Raw genomic sequence first — 20,468 nt, 5'->3', positions numbered from 1 at the left:
ACTTTATTCTTCAGGGCCCAGCTCAGATTTCTCCTCTTCTGAAGTATTTTCTGTTTTGGAAAAGATGATTCGCATATATGTTGAGCACCTGTTATGCCAGACAGTGTGACAAATACAACAACATAAGTTACGTTTTTAATTATGTGCACAACTGTTGACAATGTCTTATGTGTACGTTACACGTATATATCGGGTGATATGTGTATCTAATTTTGCAGAATACTAGATATATGCAATTTTCTTAATTTTCTTTTCATGAATGAATGGCATTTCCTAACTGCTTAGTGTCTTGGGCAGCTCTGCTCTGAGCCCACGGCCAGGTTAGACTGATGATGGGGGAAAAGGACTCTATTTAAGACTTTTTTTTTTTTTTTTGAGACAGTTTCACTCTTGTTGCCCAGGCTGGAGTACAATGGCGCTATCTCATGGCTCACCACAACCTCCGCCTCCGGGGTTCAAGCGATTCTCCTGCCTCAGCCTCCCGAGTAGCTGGGATTACAGGCACGTGCCACCACACTCAGCTAATTTTTGTATTTTTGGTAGAGACGGGGTTTCTCCATGTTGGTCAGGCTGGTCTCAAACTCCCGACCTCAGGTAATCCACCTGCCTAGGCCTCCCAAAGTGTTGGAATTACAGGCGTGAGCCACCGCGCCCAGCCAAAACTTTTTAAAATTTTTTGAGACAGGGACTCATTCTGTAGCCCAAGCTGGAGTGCAGTACTATCATGGCTCACTGCAGCTTCGGCCTTACAGGTTCAAGTGACCCTCCCACCTCAGCCTCCTGAGTAGCTGGGACTACTGGTGCACACCTCTTTAGTTTCTTTGTATTTTTGTAGAGCCGGGGTTTTGCTATGTTGCCCAGGCTGGTCTTGAACACCTGGGCTCAAGTGATCTGGCTGCCTCGGCCTCCCAAAGTGCTGGGATTACAGGTGTGAGCCACTGCACCTGGCCTACGGTTTTCAGATTGAAAAATAAACGAAGACATACAGGTATGCATCACTTAATGATGGGAATACATTCTGAGAAATGCCCTCTTGTGCAAACATTGTAGCGTGTAATTTATGTAAACCTAGATGGTTTAGCCTACTACACACCTAGGCTATATGGTATAGCCTATTCTTCCTAGGCCACAAACCTGTACGGCATTACTGTACTGAAAACTGTAGGCAGTTGTAACACAGTGGTAAATATTTGTGTATGTAAACATAGAAAATGTATGGTAAAAATAGGACATGAAAGATAAAAAATGGTACACTGTTACAGGGCACTTACCATGAATGTAACTTGCAGAACTAGGAGTTGTTCTGGGGTTAGTCAGTAAGTGGGTGGTGAGTAAATGTACTAAATTTATGTAAGATATTGTTCTTTCTTCAATAATGTTAACCTTAGCTTAATGTGACTTTTTTTACTTTACACACATTTTATTTTTTTAATTTTTGACTTTTGTAATAATACTTAGTATAAAACACAGACTTTACAGCTGTACAAAAATATATTTTTAAAATTTATTTTTGACATGGGGTCTTGCTATGTTCCCCAGGCAGATATTGAACTCCTGGACTCAAGCAAGCCTCCTGCCTCAGCCTCCCTAGCAAGTGGGATTACAGGCATATGCTACCATGCCTGACTTAATATTTTTCTTAAATCTTTATTCTATAAGCTTTTTCCTACAATACTAAAATTTTTTTTTCGGTCTTAAACTATTTTGTTAAAAACTAAGACACAGGCCGGGCGCAGTGGCTAACATCTGTAATCCTAGCACTTTGGGAGGCTGAGGTGGGTGGATGGCTTGAGTCCAGGAGTTCAAGACCAGCTTGGGGCTGGGCGCGGTGGCTCACGCCTGTAATCCCAGCACTTTGGGAGGCCAAGGCGGGTGGATCACGAGGTCAAGAGATCAAGACCATCCTGGCCAACATGGTGAAACCCCCATCTCTACTAAAAATATGAAAACTAGCTGAGCGTGGTGGCACACGCCTGTAGTCCCAGCTACTTGGGAGGCTGAGGCAGGAGAATTACTTGAACCTGGGGGACAGAGGTTGCAGTGAGTTGAGATCGCGCCACTGCACTCAGCCTGGCAGCAGAGCGAGACTCCATCTCAGAAGAAAAACAAAACAAAAAATAGCTTGGGCAATATGGCAAAACCCCATTTCTGCAAAACATACAAAAATTAGCCGGGCATGGTGGTGGGTGCCTGTAGTCCCAGCTACTCAGGAGGCTGAGGTGGGAGGATCACCTAAGCCTGGGAGGTCATGGCTGTGGTGAGCTGTGATGGTGCCTCTACTCCAGTCTGGGTGAGAGAGTAAGATCATCTCAAAAAACAAGCAAACAAAAAACAAACTAAGACACAAACACATTAGCCTAGGCCTAAATAGGGTCAGGATCATCAATATCACTGTCTTCCACCTCCACATATTGTCTTACTGGCAGGTTTTCAGGATCAGTAACACCCATGGAGCTGTCATCTGTGATAACAATGCCTGTTTCTGGAATACCTATTTTTTTTTGGGGGGTGCGGGGACAGAGTCTTACTCTGTTGCTCAGCCTGGAGTGCAGTGGCATGATCTCAGCTCACTACAACCTGCACCTCCCGGGTTCAAGTGATTCTCATGTCTCAGCCTCCCAAGTAGCTGGGACTGCGAGTGCACACCACTATGCCTGGCTAATTTTTGTATTTTTAGTAGAAATGGGGTTTCACCATGTTGGCCAGGCTGTTCTTAAACTCCTGACCTCAGGTGATCTGTTCGCCTCTGCCTCCCAAAGTGCTGGGATTATAGGCATGAGCCACCGCGGCCAGCTTGGAATACCTCTTGAAGCACCTGCGTGAGACTATTTTACAGTTAATTTTCTTTTAATAAGTAGAAGGAGTACTCTAACCATAAAAAGTAGATACATAAACCAGTGACATAGTCATTTATTATCATTGTCAAGTATTATGTAGTATACATAATTGAATAGGCTGTACTTTTATGCAACTGGCAGTACAGTGGGTTTGTTAACACCATCTTCACTCAAACGTGATTAATGCATTGGACTACAATGTTATGGCAGCTACGATGTTACTAGGCGATAGGAATTTTTCAGCTCGGTTATACTCTTGTGTGACCACCGCTGTATATGCTGTATATGCAATCAATCATTGACTGAAACATTGTTTTGCAGTGCATGACTGTATAGTAAAATGTTAAAAGTATATGTACAAAGCTGGGCACCATGGCATGCACCAGAAATCCCAGCTACTTGGGAGGCTGAGATGGGAGTATTACTTGAGCCCAGGAGTTCAATCCAGCCTGGGCAGCACAGTGAGATCCCATCTCAAATAATAAAAAGTGTATCTATAGTGGTGGTTGTATTAGTTTTCTCAGGCTGCTATAATGAAATACCATAGACTAGTAGGTGGCTTAAACGATAGAAATTGATATTCTCACAGTTCTGGAGGCTGGAAATTCAAGATCAAGGCATTGGCAGGTTTTGTTTCCTCTGAGGCCTCGCTCATTGGCTTGCAAAAGGCTGCCTTCTTGCTGTATCCTTACATGGCCTTTGCTGTGCTTACACATCCCTGGTGTCTCTTTCTCTGTTGGATTAAGGCCTCACCCTTTTGACTTTATTAAAACATAATTACATTTTTAAAGGCCCTGCCATCAAATACTGTAACTTTGGGGGATAGGGTTTCAACACAGGAGTTTTTGAGGATGCAATTCAATCCAGAAGAGTGATAGATTAGATTTTAAAATTTTTATTATTTATTTATTTTTTATTGTTTTGAGATAGAGTCTTGCTCTGTCATCCACGCCGGAGTACAGTGGCATGATCTCAGCTCACTGCAACCTCTGTCTCCAGGGTTCAAACGATTTTCCTGCCTCAGCCTCCCAAGTAGCTGGGATTATAGGTGCCCACCACACCCAGCTAATTTTTGTACTTTTATAAGAGACGGAGTTTTACCATGTTGGCCAGGCTGGTCTCAAACTCCGGACCTCAAGTGATCAGCATGCCTCGACCTTCCAAAGTGCTGAGATTACAGGTGTGAGCCACCGTGCCTGGTGGAGATTTTTAAATTGTTATAAGTATCCCCCCCACCCACCCATTTTCTGTAATAAGGAGGCATTACTTTTATATCCAGATAAAACAACAGTATTTTATTTACTTATTTGAGACAGAGTCCCACTCTGTCGCCCAGGATGGAGTTCAGTGGCATGATCTTGGATCACTGCAACCTCTGCCTCCTGAGTTCAAGTGATTCTTTTGCCTCAGCCTTCCGAGTAGTTGGGATGACAGGCACGTGCCACCACGCCCAGCTAATTTTTGCATTTTTAATAGAGATGGGTTCTCACCAAGTTGGCCAGCTGGTCTCGAACTCCTGACCTTAAATGATCCACCCACCTTGGCCTCCCAAAGTGCTGGGATTATAGGCATGAGCCACTGCGCCTGGCCTATTTATCTTTTTGAAACAGAGTCTTTCTCAGGTTGGGGTGCAATGGTGTGATCTCGGCTCACTACAGCCTCGACCTCCTGGGCTCAAGCGATCTTAATCGAGAAAATTATTAGCCTCACACGGTAGGCTACCAAGTACAAAGGAGGTGCTTGCTCTGTGCTGTTAAGAAGTGCTGTGATCTCAGTCGGGCGTGGTGACGGGCATGGTGACTCACGCCTGTAATCCCAGCACTTTGGATGGCGGGTGGATCACTTGAGGTCAGGAGTTTGAGACCAGCCTGGCCAAGATGGTGAAACCCCATGTCTACTAAAAATACAAAAAAATTAGCTGGGCATGGTGGCAGGTGCCTGTAATCCCAGCTACTCGGGAGGCTGAGGTAGGAGAATCACTTGAACCTGGGAGGTGGAGGTTGCAGTGAGCCGAGATTGCACCATTGCACTCCAGCCTGGGGGATAAGAGTGAGACTTCGTCTCAAAAAAAAAAAAAAGGTCGGTCAAGTGCCCTTTTGGGTGTCACTTATCTGAAGGTAAATATGTGCTTCCATTTAGAAGGAAGAGTTAGTATTATCATCTGTTAGGAGGTAATTTTCTTCTGTTACTCTCTTTGCATCTGACTACACTGAATGAAAATCTTGCTTTTGGTCAGAACTCTTCACTAACAAACACTTCTTTTTTGAGACAGAGTTTTGCTCTTGTTGCCCAGGCTGAAATGCAATGGCGCGATCTCAGCTCACCGCAACCTCCGCCTCCCGGGTTCCAGCGATTCTCCTGCCTCAGCCTCCCGAGTAGCCGGGATTACAGGCATGCCCAGCTAATTTTGTATTTTTCGTAGAGACAGACGGGGTTTCTCCATTTGGTCAGGTTGGTCTCGAACTCCTGACGTCAGGTGATCCGCCCGCCTCGGCCTCCCAAAGTGTTGGGATTACAGGTGTGAGCCACTGCGCCCGGCTAACAAACACTTCTTATATGTCCTAAAATGAATGTGATGGTGATAGCCCTGTGATTTTTCTTCCGGAGCACTTTGTGGAATGGTGATTTTAGCTCCTTACGATCCCCCTGTACTCTTTTTTTCCCAGGAGACAGCAATATGTTGGGAAGCTCAAGTTTGCCTCCTTGGAATTTTCCCCTGGATCCAAGAAGTTGATTGTGGCCACGGAGAAGAATGTGATTGCAGCATTAAATTCCCGAACTGGGGAGATCTGTGAGTGAACTGGGAACTGTGTCTATTGGCTGCCTCAGGGATGAAAGGCTTACCATTGCCAACTCTGCCTGGCTGATTCCTGAATAAGGGACATGTTGGGCAAAAGATGCCTCTCCTAGTGGATTCTGATACTTTTTTTTTTTTTTCAGTCTTACCGCCTTTGAATATTTGTATGTTCCTATAACTGACTTTGCGGTTTATTCTCTCAGCCTGAATCCTGAGTGTCCTTAAATAAGATATTGCTGCAAGCCCAGGCGGGAGGATCACTTGAGCTCAGGAGTTCGAGACCAGCCTGGGGATCACAGTGAGGCCCCACGTCTAAAATTAAAAAAATTAGGCATGGTGGCGTGTGCCTAGATTCCCAGTTACTTGGGAGACTGAGGTGGGAGGATTGCTTGAGCCCAGCAGGTTGAGGCTGTGGTGAGCTGTGATCATGCCAGTTCACTCCAGCCTGGGCAATAGAGCAAGACCTTGTCTCAAAAAAAAGATGCTGCTGCAAAAAACACATTATTCTACTTTGCAGTGAACTCTCAGATACCCTCACTTAATTACCTACATTGGCTGGATGTTGTTAGGCACTAAAATAAGGGAAATAGAATTTATGATCACTATTTTTCTTGTGAATTGCATGGATTTTATTAATCTTATTGTTGTTTGTTTATATGTTTGATGGGGTGGTAGTGGGGCCTGGACAGTAGTGGCCCCTCTTAACCCCTTGTACCCTCATTACCCCGTGAATAGGACTGGATCACTGCCAGTTAGCTATACTCCTTCACCCCCTCGAAATAAAATTGGACATTGCTGTGCAAATGAAGAGCTCTTCATTTATCTCTTAGTCTCCTGGGTTGCCACCTTTTGTTCATAGTAACGTCTAACTTTCATGTCTCTCAGTGTGGCGCCATGTTGACAAGGGCTCGGCAGAAGGGGCTGTGGATGCCATGCTGCTGCATGGACAGGGTAAGCAGAGTCCTCCCGTGTCTCCATTGTGCAGCCAGCTCCCTGTCCCGTTCCTTGGCTCCTTGATCTGTACAGGGTCTGGTAGGGAAAGGGGACGGGAGACTCCTGACAGTGAAGGACAGGTACCTGTTTAACATGTATTTGCATCCAGAAATCAGAGGTGAGGCCACTGCTCACAGCGGGACCCTAGGAGGCGACAGAACAAGTGGGAAATGACTTCACCACGATCTTTTCTTTTCCAGATGTGATCACTGTGTCCAATGGAGGCCGAATCATGCGTTCCTGGGAGACTAACATTGGGGGCCTGAACTGGGAGATAACCTTGGACAGTGGCAGGTAGGGGAGAAACTGGATTTTATCTTGACTGAGTTAAAGGCTTTACCGGAACACAGAGCTGCATAGACAGCAACTCTGGGCTTTTGGCTTTTTCCCAGGGACCACTGAAGAGCCAGCCATTGAGTACCCATTGTGGATATGCTTGCTCAGCCGACATGTATTGAGCACCTGTTAGATGCAGAGTTTCTAGGTGCACTGTTCGCGCTTGTGCTTGAATGCTGTTCCTAATTTCACTGTGATTCGTGAGTTTTGCAGGGTTCCAGATATAAGAACATAATATAAAACTTCCACTGTTTAGTTTTGTTTAAAGAACAGCCTGACCTATTGTTACATCTTTTCTAAAGTTGTTTATTTTTATTTATTGAGTTTTTTGAGACATAGTTTCACTCCGTCGCCCAGGCTAGAGTGCAGTGGTGCGATCTTGGCTCACTGCAACCTTCGCCTCCCAGGTTCAAGCAATTCTCGTGCCTCAGCCTCTCCAGTAGCTGGGATTACAGGCATGTGGACCTCGCCTGGCTAATGTTTGTATTGTTAGTAGAGACAGGGTTTCATCATGTTGGCCAGGCTGGTCTCGAACTCCTGACCTCGTGATTCTTCCACCTCGGCCTCTCAAAGTGTTGGGATTACAGGCATGAGCCACCGGGCCCGGCCCCTAAAGTTGTTCAAATGATAGGGTCATTTGTATTAGCTTATACATTTTCTGACAGTAATTCATTTGGTAAATGCGTGCTGAGCCCCAGGCGATGAGAGCACATGGGACTGTGAGACAGTTGCTGTCGTCAAGGATTCTGCTGTCCATTGGGAGGCAGGCAGGTAGCACAGTAATGACAGCACTGTCTCATGGGTATGTGGCAGAGGGTAGGTCCAGTTGCCGTGAAGTCTCAGGGGAAGGAGGGAACAGCCTTTAGGAGATATAGATGGTTTCAGGGAAGCAAGCAGTGTGGCCAAATGGTTGCAAGTGCAGAATCTGAAGTTGACTAACAAGAGGCAGAGCCAGGGTTAGGATCCAGCTGGGTTTGACCCCAAAGCCTGTTTTCTTACCCACTAAGCAACAGTGGGTACTGTTCTGGACTGTCTCTTCCAGCCTGAGGCTCTGCAGGTGCGGGCTGCTCTCAACCTGTACTTGTGCTCAGTTTCCAGGCACTTGGGCTGGTTGGCCTGCAGGAGTCTGTAAGGTACATCGCAGTCCTGAAGAAGACTACGCTTGCCCTCCATCACCTCTCCAGTGGGCACCTCAAGTGGGTGGAACATCTCCCAGAAAGGTAAGACTGCCTGCTCACAGGCAACAGCTGCCTCGTCCTATTCTCTAGGAGCTCCTCTTTCTCCTTGAGGGACCCGAAGCATTTGCTTTAACCCAGGCCTGTCTCTTGTTGGTGTTGCATGGAGTGTGTTGCACTCACAAGATCTCGAAGGCTGTGAGTATGGGTGAAACTCCGGAGTATGCCTGGAGTTTCCTTTGCACTGAGGAGAACACTCTCAAACTGGGGTGCTAGGGCGAGCCATGCTACGGGAGCCACTCACTTGCTCGTGGATGTGGTACTTTGCGCCTTCTGACTTCTAGTTCAAGTTCTAGTTCTGGTTCTAGTTCTGACTGAGCCTTTCATTCATATTAAGAGTTAGAACAACTCAAGAAGACCCAGGGTAGGCTGAGTGAGGTGTGAAATGGTTTCTCGAGGTCCTGCTGGTAGAAAACATTGAAATTGGGAAGGAACAAGAGGGAGGGAACAAGAGAAAAGGATCTACTTGGACACCCTGTGGCCATTTTCAAAGTTTAGAGCAGGAAATTCTGGCCTGGCCTGGTGTCTCATCCTGTAATCCCTGCACTTTGGGAGCCTGAGGTGGGTAGATCACTTGAGCTCAGGAGTTCGAGACCAGCCTGGGCAACCCCATCTCTACAAAAAATACAAAAAATTAGCCGGGCGTGGTGGTGCGTGCTTGTGATCCCAGCTACTTGGGAGGCTGAGGTGGGAGGATCACCTGAGCCTCGGGAGGTAGAGGCTGCAGCGAGCCGTGATCGCACCACTGCACTGCAGCTTGGGTGACAGAGTGAGACACTGTCTAAAAAAACAGAACAAAGAAAATGCTATGAGGCGGGTTATGAAATATCCGTGAGCAACACTGGCTGGATGGGAGCTGCAGTGCGCCTGGCCTGCCTGGAGGGGGCAGCCTTACCCACCTGATTGGCGCTCTGTATTTAGGCCTGGTGTTGCCAGGTCTTCTAACTGTGGGAAAATTTAGAAATCTGATTGTGAAGTATAACATCTTCTAAATGTTGACAACTAATTCAAATTAAGAACAACAACAACAAAAGCCCCCAAACTGTGTGAGCCAAAGAAAACCTATTTGGGAATTACTAGTTGGTGACATCTGGCTGAGGCCTGGCAGCCCCTGAGGATAATCCTGTCCTGGGTTTAAAGCTGATGCTGCGGTTTCTTCTTCCCTCTCTTAGTGACAGCATCCACTACCAGATGGTGTATTCTTACGGCTCTGGGGTGGTGTGGGCCCTCGGAGTTGTTCCCTTCAGCCATGTGAACATTGTCAAGTTTAATGTGGAAGATGGAGAGATTGTTCAGCAGGTACAGGAGGGTGACAGGAGCCTGTGAATAAGGTGGAGTTGGGGGAGACTCGATAGATTTCTTTGTACTGGGGAACAGGGAACTTGGCTGGGCAGATGCAAAAGCTACTTATGCTCCCTCATTCTGGTAACTTGCCAGCTGCCTTCCCATTAGGCCTCTATTTAAAGTAGTCATATTTGCATGTGTTATCTTCTGGGGTGGCTAAAAGTTTACATAGATCTAGTCTCTGCCCGTAAGTATCTTACAGTGCTGTGAAATTACAGTAGGACACCACATATGGCAAATATAGCAAAGAAGTGCTGATTCTGAAGTGTCAGGTATTTAAAATTATCGGGTATATTTTTCCAGTGACCAGAAAGAAAATCCTGATATTTTTTCCAGCTTTGAAGGCTCTCAGGAGGTTGGAGGGTGGGGTTTCAGGGGACAGGAAGAACTCCTATACAACCAACCATGAAGAACCTTTGAGCTTAGGACCCCCAGTGGGATGCTGGCAGCAATATTGCTGTTGGGCTGAGAGGGAAATGTAAAAATCTTTTATGAGCTTCCTGTTAACGATGACATTTCTGTAGGTTAGGGTTTCAACTCCATGGCTGCAGCACCTGTCCGGAGCCTGTGGTGTGGTGGATGAGGCTGTCCTGGTGTGTCCTGACCCGAGCTCACGTTCCCTCCAAACTTTGGCTCTGGAGACGGAATGGGAGTTGAGACAGATCGCGCTGCAGGTGGGAGGCTGCCACCGCTTCTTCTGGTCTGAGACATTTCCTGTGGGGAGTAGAAAGTTTGGCATGATTCCCCCGGAGGGTCTTTCTCCCAGACTCTTCCTGAGCAGTGGAAGCCATTCAGGCCTCTGGCTGAACTGGTGTAAGAGGAAATCGGTCACTTTCCCCTTTGGGGAACTTGAACTGGAGCGTTTGGAGCCACCTGCCATGGCCCAGTTACTTCCCCCGGCAAAGTAGGGCAGAGGGTGTGAGCCTGGGATGGGTCAGGGTGTCGTCAGCTGTTAGCCATAATCCTCCTCCTTCTTGCCTTCCAGTCTCTCGACTTAGAATTTGGAAGTGGATTCCAACCCCGGGTCCTGCCTACCCAGCCCAACCCAGTGGACGCTTCCCGGGCCCAGTTCTTCCTGCACTTGTCCCCAAGCCACTATGCTCTGCTGCAGTACCATTACGGAACCCTGAGTTTGCTTAAAAACTTCCCACAGGTAACTGCAGGCAACATGGTTTGCTAGGATTCAGGAGATCTCTCCAAGACATGGATGCTAGAAGGCAGTGCTTTTGAATCTGGAAACGTTTGCTCTTAGGCCCAAGATTGATGACACCTTCCCATAAGTGGTTTGAGAGGGGGTAGGTAGCCTGTAGAAATGGTATATTTCCTCCTGAGTATTACAAAGGATCTTTAGAGCAATACTAGTGCCTTCCTTAGTCCAAAGGAAATATGGGGACATAAATGAGAGCTTCCCCGTAGACAGTAAGAACAAGCAGCATGGGATTTAAGATTGACCTGTGCCTGCGTTGGAGGTAGGGAGAGTTCTGTTTTCAGCTGTAGATGCAACCGAGGCCTCCCTCTGCTCTTAAATGCCTGACCAGTCTGCTCCGAAGTGGGGAGCACTTTCAACTCTAAGGCCCTGGAGAGGTGACCCTCTGTAAGGCAGCTGGCTAGTACTGGTCCCATTTAGGAGCTGATGCCTTGCTTTTCCCCCAGACTGCCCTAGTGAGCTTTGCCACCACTGGGGAGAAGACGGTGGCTGCAGTCATGGCCTGTCGGAATGAAGTGGTGAGTATTGAGAACAACAGTCAGCACTTGGGATTTTCCTTCCTGGTCTCCACTAGGAACCCTGAAAATCAGAAGTCTGGGCACATTGACCTGGTCAGTATGAACCCAGGGGGCAGGAGGCTGTTGAGAAGTGAGGTCTTGCCTCACCGTATAGAGCTTTCTGTGCACCCCATTTCTCCCCAGGAACGAGACCCTAATGTGATGACCTTACTTTCTTATGGGGCTGTTAAGGGTTGAATAGGCTTTGTGGGCAGGGGTGAGAAATGAGCGTTGTCTTCTCTCAAGTGCTAAGAAGACAGAAACAAAAGCTTCTTTTCAGCGACTGGGAAGTGACCCTTTGGCTGAATTTTCTCCTGTCCTTCTCTTTCTCATAGCAGAAAACTAGCAATTCTGAAGATGGGTCAATGGGGAGCTTTTCGGAGAAGTCTAGTTCAAAGGTAGGGTGTGGCACTGGGCAGTATGCCAGACCTAGAGACGCAGGAGGCCACCAAAGAGAGTTGGGGGAACAGCTTTGGTTAGGAGCACATCCTAGAGTTCCCAGCTTCAAATGGGGTTTCCTAAGTACTGTAAATTAAATGATGTTTCTCTTAATCTCATTTTGCTGGGAGATTAGGAGGTAGAATCCCTAGAATCTGTTCCTAGCCACTTTCTCCTCTGGGCCTGAGCGTCCCCATTTCTTTTGGGATCCTGGCTGGCACAGTTGAGTAGTAATCTGTGCAGTTACCCTGTAGCGGAGGCATGAGCCCCTGGCTGGAGGCATAGGTTCCTGCTGTGGCCTCCATCTAAGCGTTTCCCTGCCTCCTGTCTTGCTCAGTCTTACCTTGCTCAGCCCTACCTCTCTCTCAGAAGTCTCTGCTACTCTGTACTGGCTTCCAAGACGAGTATGGTAGTTGTAATTTCATTTATTTACTCAGGCACCTTATTTCTGCCTTAGGATTTAGCTTGCTTTTCTCTTTTATTCTCCTTTGCATATGTTTCCCCTTCTGGCCTGGCTCCTTCTCTAGGGTATTTGCCCCCAGTCCTTGGACTTCCTTTGGTGGGCTTTGCTTTCGGGGGATACCTGTAGTTGACACGTGCTGTCTGTACCCCTAGGACTCTCTGGCTTGCTTCAATCAGACCTACACCATTAACCTATACCTCGTGGAGACAGGTCGGCGGCTGCTGGACACCACGATTACATTTAGCCTGGAACAGAGCGGCACTCGGCCTGAGCGGGTGAGGCAGAGCCTTTCTTTGCAGACTGTCCTGTGGGCTTCTCAGCACATGGCGTCCTTTCCTCAGGGCCAGGTCTTAGCCATGGGGCTCGGATTACGCTCTCTGAACATGTGTTCTAGTGCTCCCTGAGCCACTGAGTTGTTAGAAATCACACTAAAGGCGGGTATTATTTATGCCAGCTCATCATTGTGCACCAGGCACTGTTCTAAGCTTTTAACTTACACATTAATTGATTTAACCCTCCGAACACTCTCGTGAAGCGGTTGTTCCTGACCTGCTTTTAAAATGATTCTGTGGCCTGGTGGGATCGAGTACCATAGCCAGAGTCACGGAGCTAGTAAGAGGTGTCACTGGGGTTCAGATTCAGGTCTAACCCCACAGCCTGGACTCCTCATCACTACCCAGTATTGCCTCTGTGTGCATCTGGTTGTGTTTCTCAGCTGCTTGGGCTGTGGCTTCTTCGTTTCTAAAGCAGAAAGTCTAATCCCGGCCTCCTGCTCACCTTTGTGGGGTGTGATTAGAGCATGGATGAGTGGCATGGTACCCGTGGAGTACTCAAGTTCTTCCATGGAAAGGTCTGGGAGACCCCAACATCATTGTGTTGGCTCCTAAGACTATGTATCACTTACTGGCATCCAGATAATAGCTACATTGTTTAGACATCAAATAACAAGCCATGGCTTGTACCTCTGTAAAGTCCAGGCTTTGACTCCTGGGGTCTGGTGCTCTCAGAGGCATTTGGATCCTGGGGTCTGGTGCTCTCAGAGGCATTTGGATCCTCACCGACTACACTGGTCTTGACTGTGGCTTATAGCTGTATATCCAGGTGTTCTTGAAGAAGGATGACTCAGTGGGCTACCGGGCTTTGGTGCAGACGGAGGATCATCTGCTACTTTTCCTGCAGCAGTTGGGTAAGTAGACCTCATTCAACCCTTTTTTTTATTTCCCCAGGCCTTCCGATGTGTTCCAATCAGACTGATTTTTGGGAGGCTGCAGGTTTCTGGAAAAGATTCAAGTGGGGTGTGCACTGAGTGTTTTGTTCATAGCCTAATGTCACCTGCTTTTTTTAATTTTTTATTATTTATTTATTTATTTATTTTTAATTTGAGATAGAGTCTTGCTCTCTTGCCCAGGCTGGAGTGCAGTGGCATGATCTCGGCCCACTGCAATCTCCACCTTTTGGATTCAAGCAATTTTCCTGCCTCAGCCTCCTGAGTAGCTGGGATTGCAGGCATTCGCCACCACGACCAGCTAATTTTTTTATTTTCAGTAGAGACAGGGTTTCCCCATGTTGGCCAGGTTGGTCTCGAATTCCTGACCTCAAGTAATCCGCCTGCCTCGGCCTCCCAAAGTGTTGAGATTACAGGTGTGAGCCACCGTGCCCGGCCTGTCACCTGCTTTTTTTGTATTTTGAGACGGAGTTTTGCTCTTGTTGCTCAGATTGCTGGAGTACAGTGGCATGATCTCAGCTCACTGCAACCTCTGCCTCCCAGGTTTAAGTGATTCTCCTGTCTCAGCCTCACAAGTAGCTGGGATTACAGGCATGCACCACCACGCCCGACTAATTTTGTATTTTTAGTAGAGATGGGGTTTCACCATATTTGTCAGACTGGTCTCAAACTGCTGACCTCAGGTGATCCACCTGCCTCAGCCTCCCAAAGTGCTGGAATTACAGGCGTGCGCCACCGTGCCTGGCTCTTTTTTTCTTTTTTGAGACAGAGTTTTGCTCTTGTTGCCCAGGCTGGAGTGGAATGGTGTAATCTCAGCTCTTTGCAACTTCTGCCTCCTGGTTCAAGCGATTCTCCTGCCTCAGCCTCCCGAGTAGCTGGGATTACAGGCACTAATTTTGTATTTTTAGTAAGAGACAGCATTTCACCATGTTGGCCCAGGCTGGTCTCGAGCTCCTAACCTCAGGATCTGCCCACCTTGGCCTCCCAAAGTGCTGGGATTACAGGCATGAGCCACTATGCCTGGCCCCTGTCACCTGCTTTTGAAGAATAACTTGGCATTGTCGGTGGGATACAGAACTTTCTTCCCTTGACCTATTGATTCCAGCCCCTTGCTCTGCCATTTCTCCTTTTATGCAAGAGCTTGTAGTAATCCCTGAGTCAGCGAGAAGAGTCTCGCTAGAAAATCTGGGAGATAGGCTTAGCTTTTGTTTATTTATTTATTTATTTATTTTTTGAGATAGGGTCTCACTGTTGCCCAGTCTGGAGTGCAGTGGCGTGATCATAGCTCACTGCAGCCTCAATCTCCCGGGCTTAAGTGATCTTCCCATCTCAGCCTCCCAAGTAGCTGTCACTACAGGCGCTCGCCACCATGGTTGGCTAATTTTTTGATATTTATTTATTTATTTATTTATTTATTATTTTATTTTATTTTATTTTGAGACAGAGTCTCGCTCTGTCGCCCAGGCTGGAGTACAATAGCACGATCTCGGCTCACTGCAACCTCTACCTCCCGGGTTCATGCCATTCTCCTGCCTCAGCCTCCCGAGTAGCTGGGACTACAGGCGCCCACCATCACGCCTGGCTAATTTTTTGTATTTTTAGTAGAGAGGGGTTTCACCATGTTAGCCAGGATGGTCTCGATCTCCTGACCTCGTGATCTGCCCGCCTTGGCCTCCCAAAGTGCTGGGATTACAGGCGTGAGCCACGGCACCCGGCCCTGATATTTATTTTTTGTTGAGATAAGGTTTTGCCTGTTGTCCAGGCTGATCTCAGATTCCTGGGCTCAAGAGATTCGCTCACCTCGGACTCCCAAAGTGCTGGGATTACAGGCATGAGCCACTGTGCCCAGCCCCAGGCTTAGCTTTGTAAAAGTGTTTCCTGCAGCAGGGAAGGTGGTGCTGTGGAGCCGCGAGGAGTCCCTGGCAGAAGTGGTGTGCCTAGAGATGGTGGACCTCCCCCTGACTGGGGCACAGGCCGAACTGGAAGGAGAATTTGGCAAAAAGGCAGGTATGAACCTAAGAGATTGGAGCTGCAGAGTTGCTGGAGGGGCCAGTCTGGAAATGACCACAAGAGACACTGTGTCATGCATCTCTGGCTTCCTAGGCTTGGCAGATTGCTAGTCTTTTCTGAACGAGCTCTGTGATGAGGTTCTGGCGCATTTGTGGCCATATGGTTTATGAAACCATTCTTTTGTGTAAAAGAATGAACTGTGAATCCTTCTAGGGAAAGCTAGGGAAAAATCCCTCTAGGGAAAGCCGAGGGAAAAAAGTCTTTTTTTTTTTTTTTTTTCTTTTTTTGAGACAAGAGTCTCGCTCTGTCACCCAGGCTGGAGTGCAGTGGCACGATCTCGGCTCACTGTAACCTCTGCCTCCCGGGTTCAAGCAGTTCTCCTGCCTCAGCATCCTGAGTAGCTGGGATTACAGGCTTACAGGCGTGCGCCACCACACCCGGTTAATTTTTGTGTCTTTAGTAGAGACAGGGTTTCTTTTTTTTTTTTTTTTTTTTTTTTTGAGACCGAGTCTCGCTCTGTCACCCAGGCTGGAGTGCAGTGGCGCAATCTCGGCTCACTGCAGGCTCCGCCTCCCGGGTTCACGCCATTCTCCCGCCTCAGCCTCTCTGAGTAGCTGGGACTACAGGCGCCCGCCACCACGCCCGGCTAATTTTTTGTATTTTTTTAGTAGAGACAGGGTTTCACCGTGGTCTCGATCTCCTGAACTCGTGATCCGCCCGCCTCGGCCTCCCAAAGTGCTGGGATTACAAGCGTGAGCCACCGCGCCCGGCCTAGAGACAGGGTTTCACCATGTTGGTCAGGCTGGTCTCGAACTCCTGACCTCATGATCCGCCAGCCTTGGCCTCCCAAAGCGTTGGGGATTACAGGCGTGAGCCACTGCGCCTGGGGGGAATAAAGTCTTAACTTGGTATTGTAATAGCTACCATTGCCTGTGGACTAAAAATTTGCCGGGCACCTTATACTCATTGTCCCTAAAGCAGCAGCCACATCTGTCTGGAGACATGATTGGGTTGATCTGGGTATTGTAGAAATAGCCCAGTGCCCTCTAAAGCTGGCCATGGTCCCAACTGCCAGGATGAACTTGATTCACTCTGCTCTGATTCAGTCCTGCCCCCCGCCCTCTCTCTTCTATCCATTCATCCAGCTCTCCAACGCATAGCTATTGAGGGCCTGCTCTGGACCAGGCACTCTGCTAGGCAATGCACATTTTCTTAAGCTGAGGATTAATTTGACTTTACTGTTTATTTCTGCTGCCTGGATCCAGCAATTCAAGGTAAAACCTGCTTCTTGCTGCCTTGTTGCTCGTTGCCTGCTCACATGGCTAGCTTTTGGTTAATTGTTTTTCTTCCTAACTTGGACCAATGTGGTACATTCTTGGGGTGTGTATGTATGTGTTGACTGCCGTGCTTGTGAGTTGTCCTGTTGCTTCTCACTTCTCTTCCTTGAGAGGGAGGTGGGTGGAAAATAAGATAAGCAGAGGTTCTGGTCCTTTTTTAGTGAGTTATTACCATGTACCAGGCACCACGCTAAATCGTTTATGTACATCGTATGATGTAATTTTGCAACAGTCCAGTGGGTTACATGCCACTTTACAGATGAGGAACCAGAAGCAAAAAGGCGAAGTACATTTCTCAGTGTTGCCCTGTAGTGGGTGGTGAAGCTGGGATCTTAATCTGGGCCTGCTAGATTCCAGAGACCATGCTCTTTACCTTGCTTCCTTGCATCTGTTTCCAAATCTGTGGTCTCCAATGGAGGAGATTTGGAGGGCAGTGGCTTCATTGATGGAATCAGGGAAAGAGTGAATGATGGTCCTGGGAACTCGTTGCAAGTACGTCTGTTGGATGCAGGTTAAACAGCTGACAAAGTAGGAATGAAGCAGTGGGAGATGGAAGTACCTGTTCATGATACACATTCACTGACCTGCACCCTCCACCCCCACACTCATACCTCTTCTGTCTTTGTCATGGCACCCAGAAACCTTCCTCTGGCATCTTGGATGTGGGGCTCTGGTGGAGACATTCACAGCATGGCTGCCTCCTGCATGCCTGATCCCTGACCTCTTAGTCTCCTATTCCAAGATTCCAGCTGGGTTTAGCTGTAAGAGCCAGTTAAGCAGTTTTTGGAAGCTCCTGCATGAGCCTTACCTGAGTGTGAGACTATGGGCATCAGATACAGGACGGCCCTTTGGGCCTGTGGCCTAGAGTGTGGACTTTATCGCTCCAGAGGAGAGGCAGAGATCCCTCGTTAGGAAAATCATGTACCTCCTTCTGGACCCCTAGTCCGACGTAGAGTATGTTACTTTTCCTTTACACCAGATGGCTTGCTGGGGATGTTCCTGAAACGCCTCTCATCTCAGCTTATCCTGCTGCAAGCATGGACTTCCCACCTCTGGAAAATGTTTTATGATGCTCGGAAGCCCCGGAGTCAGATTAAGAATGAGATCAACATTGACACCCTGGCCAGAGATGAATTCAACCTCCAGAAGATGATGGTGATGGTAACAGCCTCAGGCAAGGTGAGTGGGGTTTAAGCTCCAGTTACTGACCCTTTTCAAGTTCTGAGGGTGAGGAACAAAAAGCCTTTGGTGGGGGATAACACTGGTTCTAGTTTTCAAGGACAGACTCAGTTCTTTGGTTTCTCTTTCTAGTGGTGAGCCATGTATTTGTTTATCTCGCAGCTTTTTGGCATTGAGAGCAGCTCTGGCACCATCCTGTGGAAACAGTATCTACCCAATGTCAAGCCAGACTCCTCCTTTAAACTGATGGTCCAGAGAACTACTGCTCATTTCCCCCATCCCCCACAGTGCACCCTGCTAGTGAAGGACAAGGTGAGGCATCCAGCTCTGACTTGAGCCAGACTCAGTGTGGCTTTTTTGCTATTTTGTAACTTAAATTGCTCCTAGGCCCTTGGAATTGTGTGAGTTAATGAGGAACATTCAGGGGTTAGAACTCTGTTTCTTCTAGTTTCAGGCATGGGTGGAGGAACCATCCAGCACTGATGTGGAATTGTTTAGAAAGTGGGTGTGACTTCACCAGCTATACAGGGAGCCAGCTCTCCTCTTTTCTAAACACTGGCTGTTGGTTGCTGAGTGGCTATTTTCTCTTCTCTCTTTGAGGAAGAGCAGGACACAAAGATATTTTTGTGTCTTCCCAGAATTAGAATGGATTTTTGTGTATTCATTCTAGCATAGAGGGCAGGCTTGGTAGACACTCTCCTGGAATGGCTGCCTGGTGCGATCTCGACTCACTGCAGCCTCCACCTCCCAGGTTCAAGCAATTCTTGTGCCTCAGCCTCCCGAGCAGCTGGGATTAACAGGCGCATGCCATCATGCCCGGCTGATTTTTGTATGTTTAGTAGAGACGGGGTCTCACCATGTTGGCCAGGCTGGTCTCAAACTCCTGACCTTAGGTGATCCACCCGCCTCGGCCTCCCAAAGTGCTGGGATTACAGGTGTGAGCCACCACGCCCGGCCAGGTTGCTGAATTGTTACTTGACTTTTTTATTGGTTCTTGGTTAGAACTGGCAGAGCAGCCAGGCACGGTGGCTCACGCCTATAATCTCAGCACTTTGGGAGGCCAAGGAGGGCGGATTGCTTGAGTCCAGGAGTTCGAGACCAGCCTGGGCACATGGTGAAACCCCATCTCTACAAAAAATAAAAACAATTAGCCACGTGTGGTGGTTTGTGCCTGTAGTCCCAGCTACTTGAGAGGTTGAGGTGGGAGGATCACTTGAACCTCGGAGGCAGAGGTTGCAGTGAGCCTTGATCATGCCACTGCACTTCCAGCTTGGGTGATAGAGTGAGACCCTGTCTCAAACAAAAAAGAACTGGCAGAGACAGTTTGACTTTTTTCTTTGTGACGTTAGCCTAGGGGACTATTCACCTACAGCCAAGAACTTATTTTCCACAAAGAGGGCAAAGACTAGGGAACCCCCACAGTTGTTGAGCTGGAGTGTCAGCTCTTCAGGTCTATCCCTAGGATTTGCAGTCTTTTCTTGTTGGTGGAGCCTGACAGTTTGCTCATTTTAGGAGTCGGGAATGAGTTCTCTGTATGTCTTCAATCCCATTTTTGGGAAGTGGAGTCAGGTGGCTCCCCCAGTGCTGAAGCGCCCCATCTTGCAGTCCTTGCTTCTCCCAGTCATGGATCAAGACTACGCCAAGGTGTTGCTGTTGATAGATGATGAATACAAGGTACTGTCTTCAGAGGGGATGGAGAACACGCTAGCGGAGTCGGGTTTGGGGCCAGGTGGTCAAACACAGCGGCCCGGACATGGAGTGCTTTCTGCACCCAGCACGTGTTTGGGCTCTAAGGCCATCCCGAAGAGAAATGATGGCTGTGTCTGCATTTGTGAAAACTCAGGTTCTTAACAGAACTGAATGTAAACCCTAAACTGAGTTCAAATCAACTGATTTGCTGTTTTATTCTTAAGGCTCTCTTTGATGGGGAAATTTCCTAACTCTTTCCTTGGGCTCTCTGGGTTTTTCAAGGTCACAGCTTTTCCAGCCACTCGGAATGTCTTGCGACAGCTACATGAGCTTGCCCCTTCCATCTTCTTCTATTTGGTGGATGCAGAGCAGGGACGCCTATGTGGATATCGGCTTCGAAAGGTAGGAAGGCGTGTCCTGGCACAACCCTTTGTGGATGAGATGCGGGTGTTTCCTGGCCATTTGGCTAAGAAGTGAATTATGCTACTCATTCTACTGTAAACTTAGATTAGCGTAATCCTGATGTCTGATACAAAGTCAATCATTTGTTCATATTTGTTGGTCAGCTACTACATGGCAGATAGGGTTCTAGGTGCTGTGGACAGAGTGGTGCACAGTAGACCAAATCTCTGCCCTTGTGGAGCTTTCATTCCACATTCTTTTTCTTTTTTTTTTGAGACGGAGTCTTGCACTGTCGCCCGGGCTGGAGTGCAGTGGCGCAATCTCAGCTCACTGCAACCTCTGCCTCCCGGGTTTAAGCGATTCTCCTGCCTCAGACACCAAAGTAGCTGGGATTGCAGGCGTGTGCCACCATGCCCGGC

General features: G+C 48.0%; 1 protein-coding gene and 1 long non-coding RNA gene across 35 annotated transcripts in view; one reads left to right on the top strand and one right to left on the bottom strand.

The window, feature by feature from the left end:
* The window catches only part of EMC1 (ER membrane protein complex subunit 1), a 34,086-nt gene that overhangs the window by 1,241 nt on the left and 12,377 nt on the right, over nt 1-20,468 (top strand). For 2 of the 34 annotated variants that reach the window (XM_055262269.2, XM_063631714.1), the window contains exons 2-17: nt 5,504-5,628; nt 6,520-6,585; nt 6,828-6,921; nt 8,055-8,183; nt 9,371-9,497; nt 10,067-10,216; nt 10,528-10,695; nt 11,196-11,267; nt 11,642-11,704; nt 12,360-12,482; nt 13,297-13,393; nt 15,317-15,439; nt 17,759-17,958; nt 18,121-18,270; nt 19,471-19,632; nt 19,930-20,049. In XM_055262269.2, coding sequence (XP_055118244.1) covers nt 5,504-5,628; nt 6,520-6,585; nt 6,828-6,921; nt 8,055-8,183; nt 9,371-9,497; nt 10,067-10,216; nt 10,528-10,695; nt 11,196-11,267; nt 11,642-11,704; nt 12,360-12,482; nt 13,297-13,393; nt 15,317-15,439; nt 17,759-17,958; nt 18,121-18,270; nt 19,471-19,632; nt 19,930-20,049 — 1,969 coding nt within the window. Of the gene's footprint in view, nt 1-5,503; nt 5,629-6,519; nt 6,586-6,827; nt 6,922-8,054; nt 8,184-9,370; nt 9,498-10,066; nt 10,217-10,527; nt 10,696-11,195; nt 11,268-11,641; nt 11,705-12,359; nt 12,483-13,296; nt 13,394-15,316; nt 15,440-16,707; nt 16,717-17,758; nt 17,959-18,120; nt 18,271-19,470; nt 19,633-19,929; nt 20,050-20,468 lie in introns of all 34 variants that reach the window. The other 32 variants (XM_055262268.2, XM_055262267.2, XM_055262270.2 and 29 more) reach the window with 32 other exon arrangements.
* Nucleotides 9,811-13,262, bottom strand: LOC134735635 (uncharacterized). The gene is made up of 2 exons (XR_010118947.1): nt 13,170-13,262; nt 9,811-10,256 (listed from the first exon to the last, which is right to left on the bottom strand). It is a non-coding gene; the product is annotated as an uncharacterized lncRNA (long non-coding RNA).

This window comes from Symphalangus syndactylus, chromosome 22 (genome assembly GCF_028878055.3).
Source record: "Symphalangus syndactylus isolate Jambi chromosome 22, NHGRI_mSymSyn1-v2.1_pri, whole genome shotgun sequence".
Classification (NCBI taxonomy): domain Eukaryota; kingdom Metazoa; phylum Chordata; class Mammalia; order Primates; family Hylobatidae; genus Symphalangus; species Symphalangus syndactylus.
Note: the sequence above shows the minus strand (reverse complement) of the source record. Positions and strands in the feature narration are given on the sequence as shown.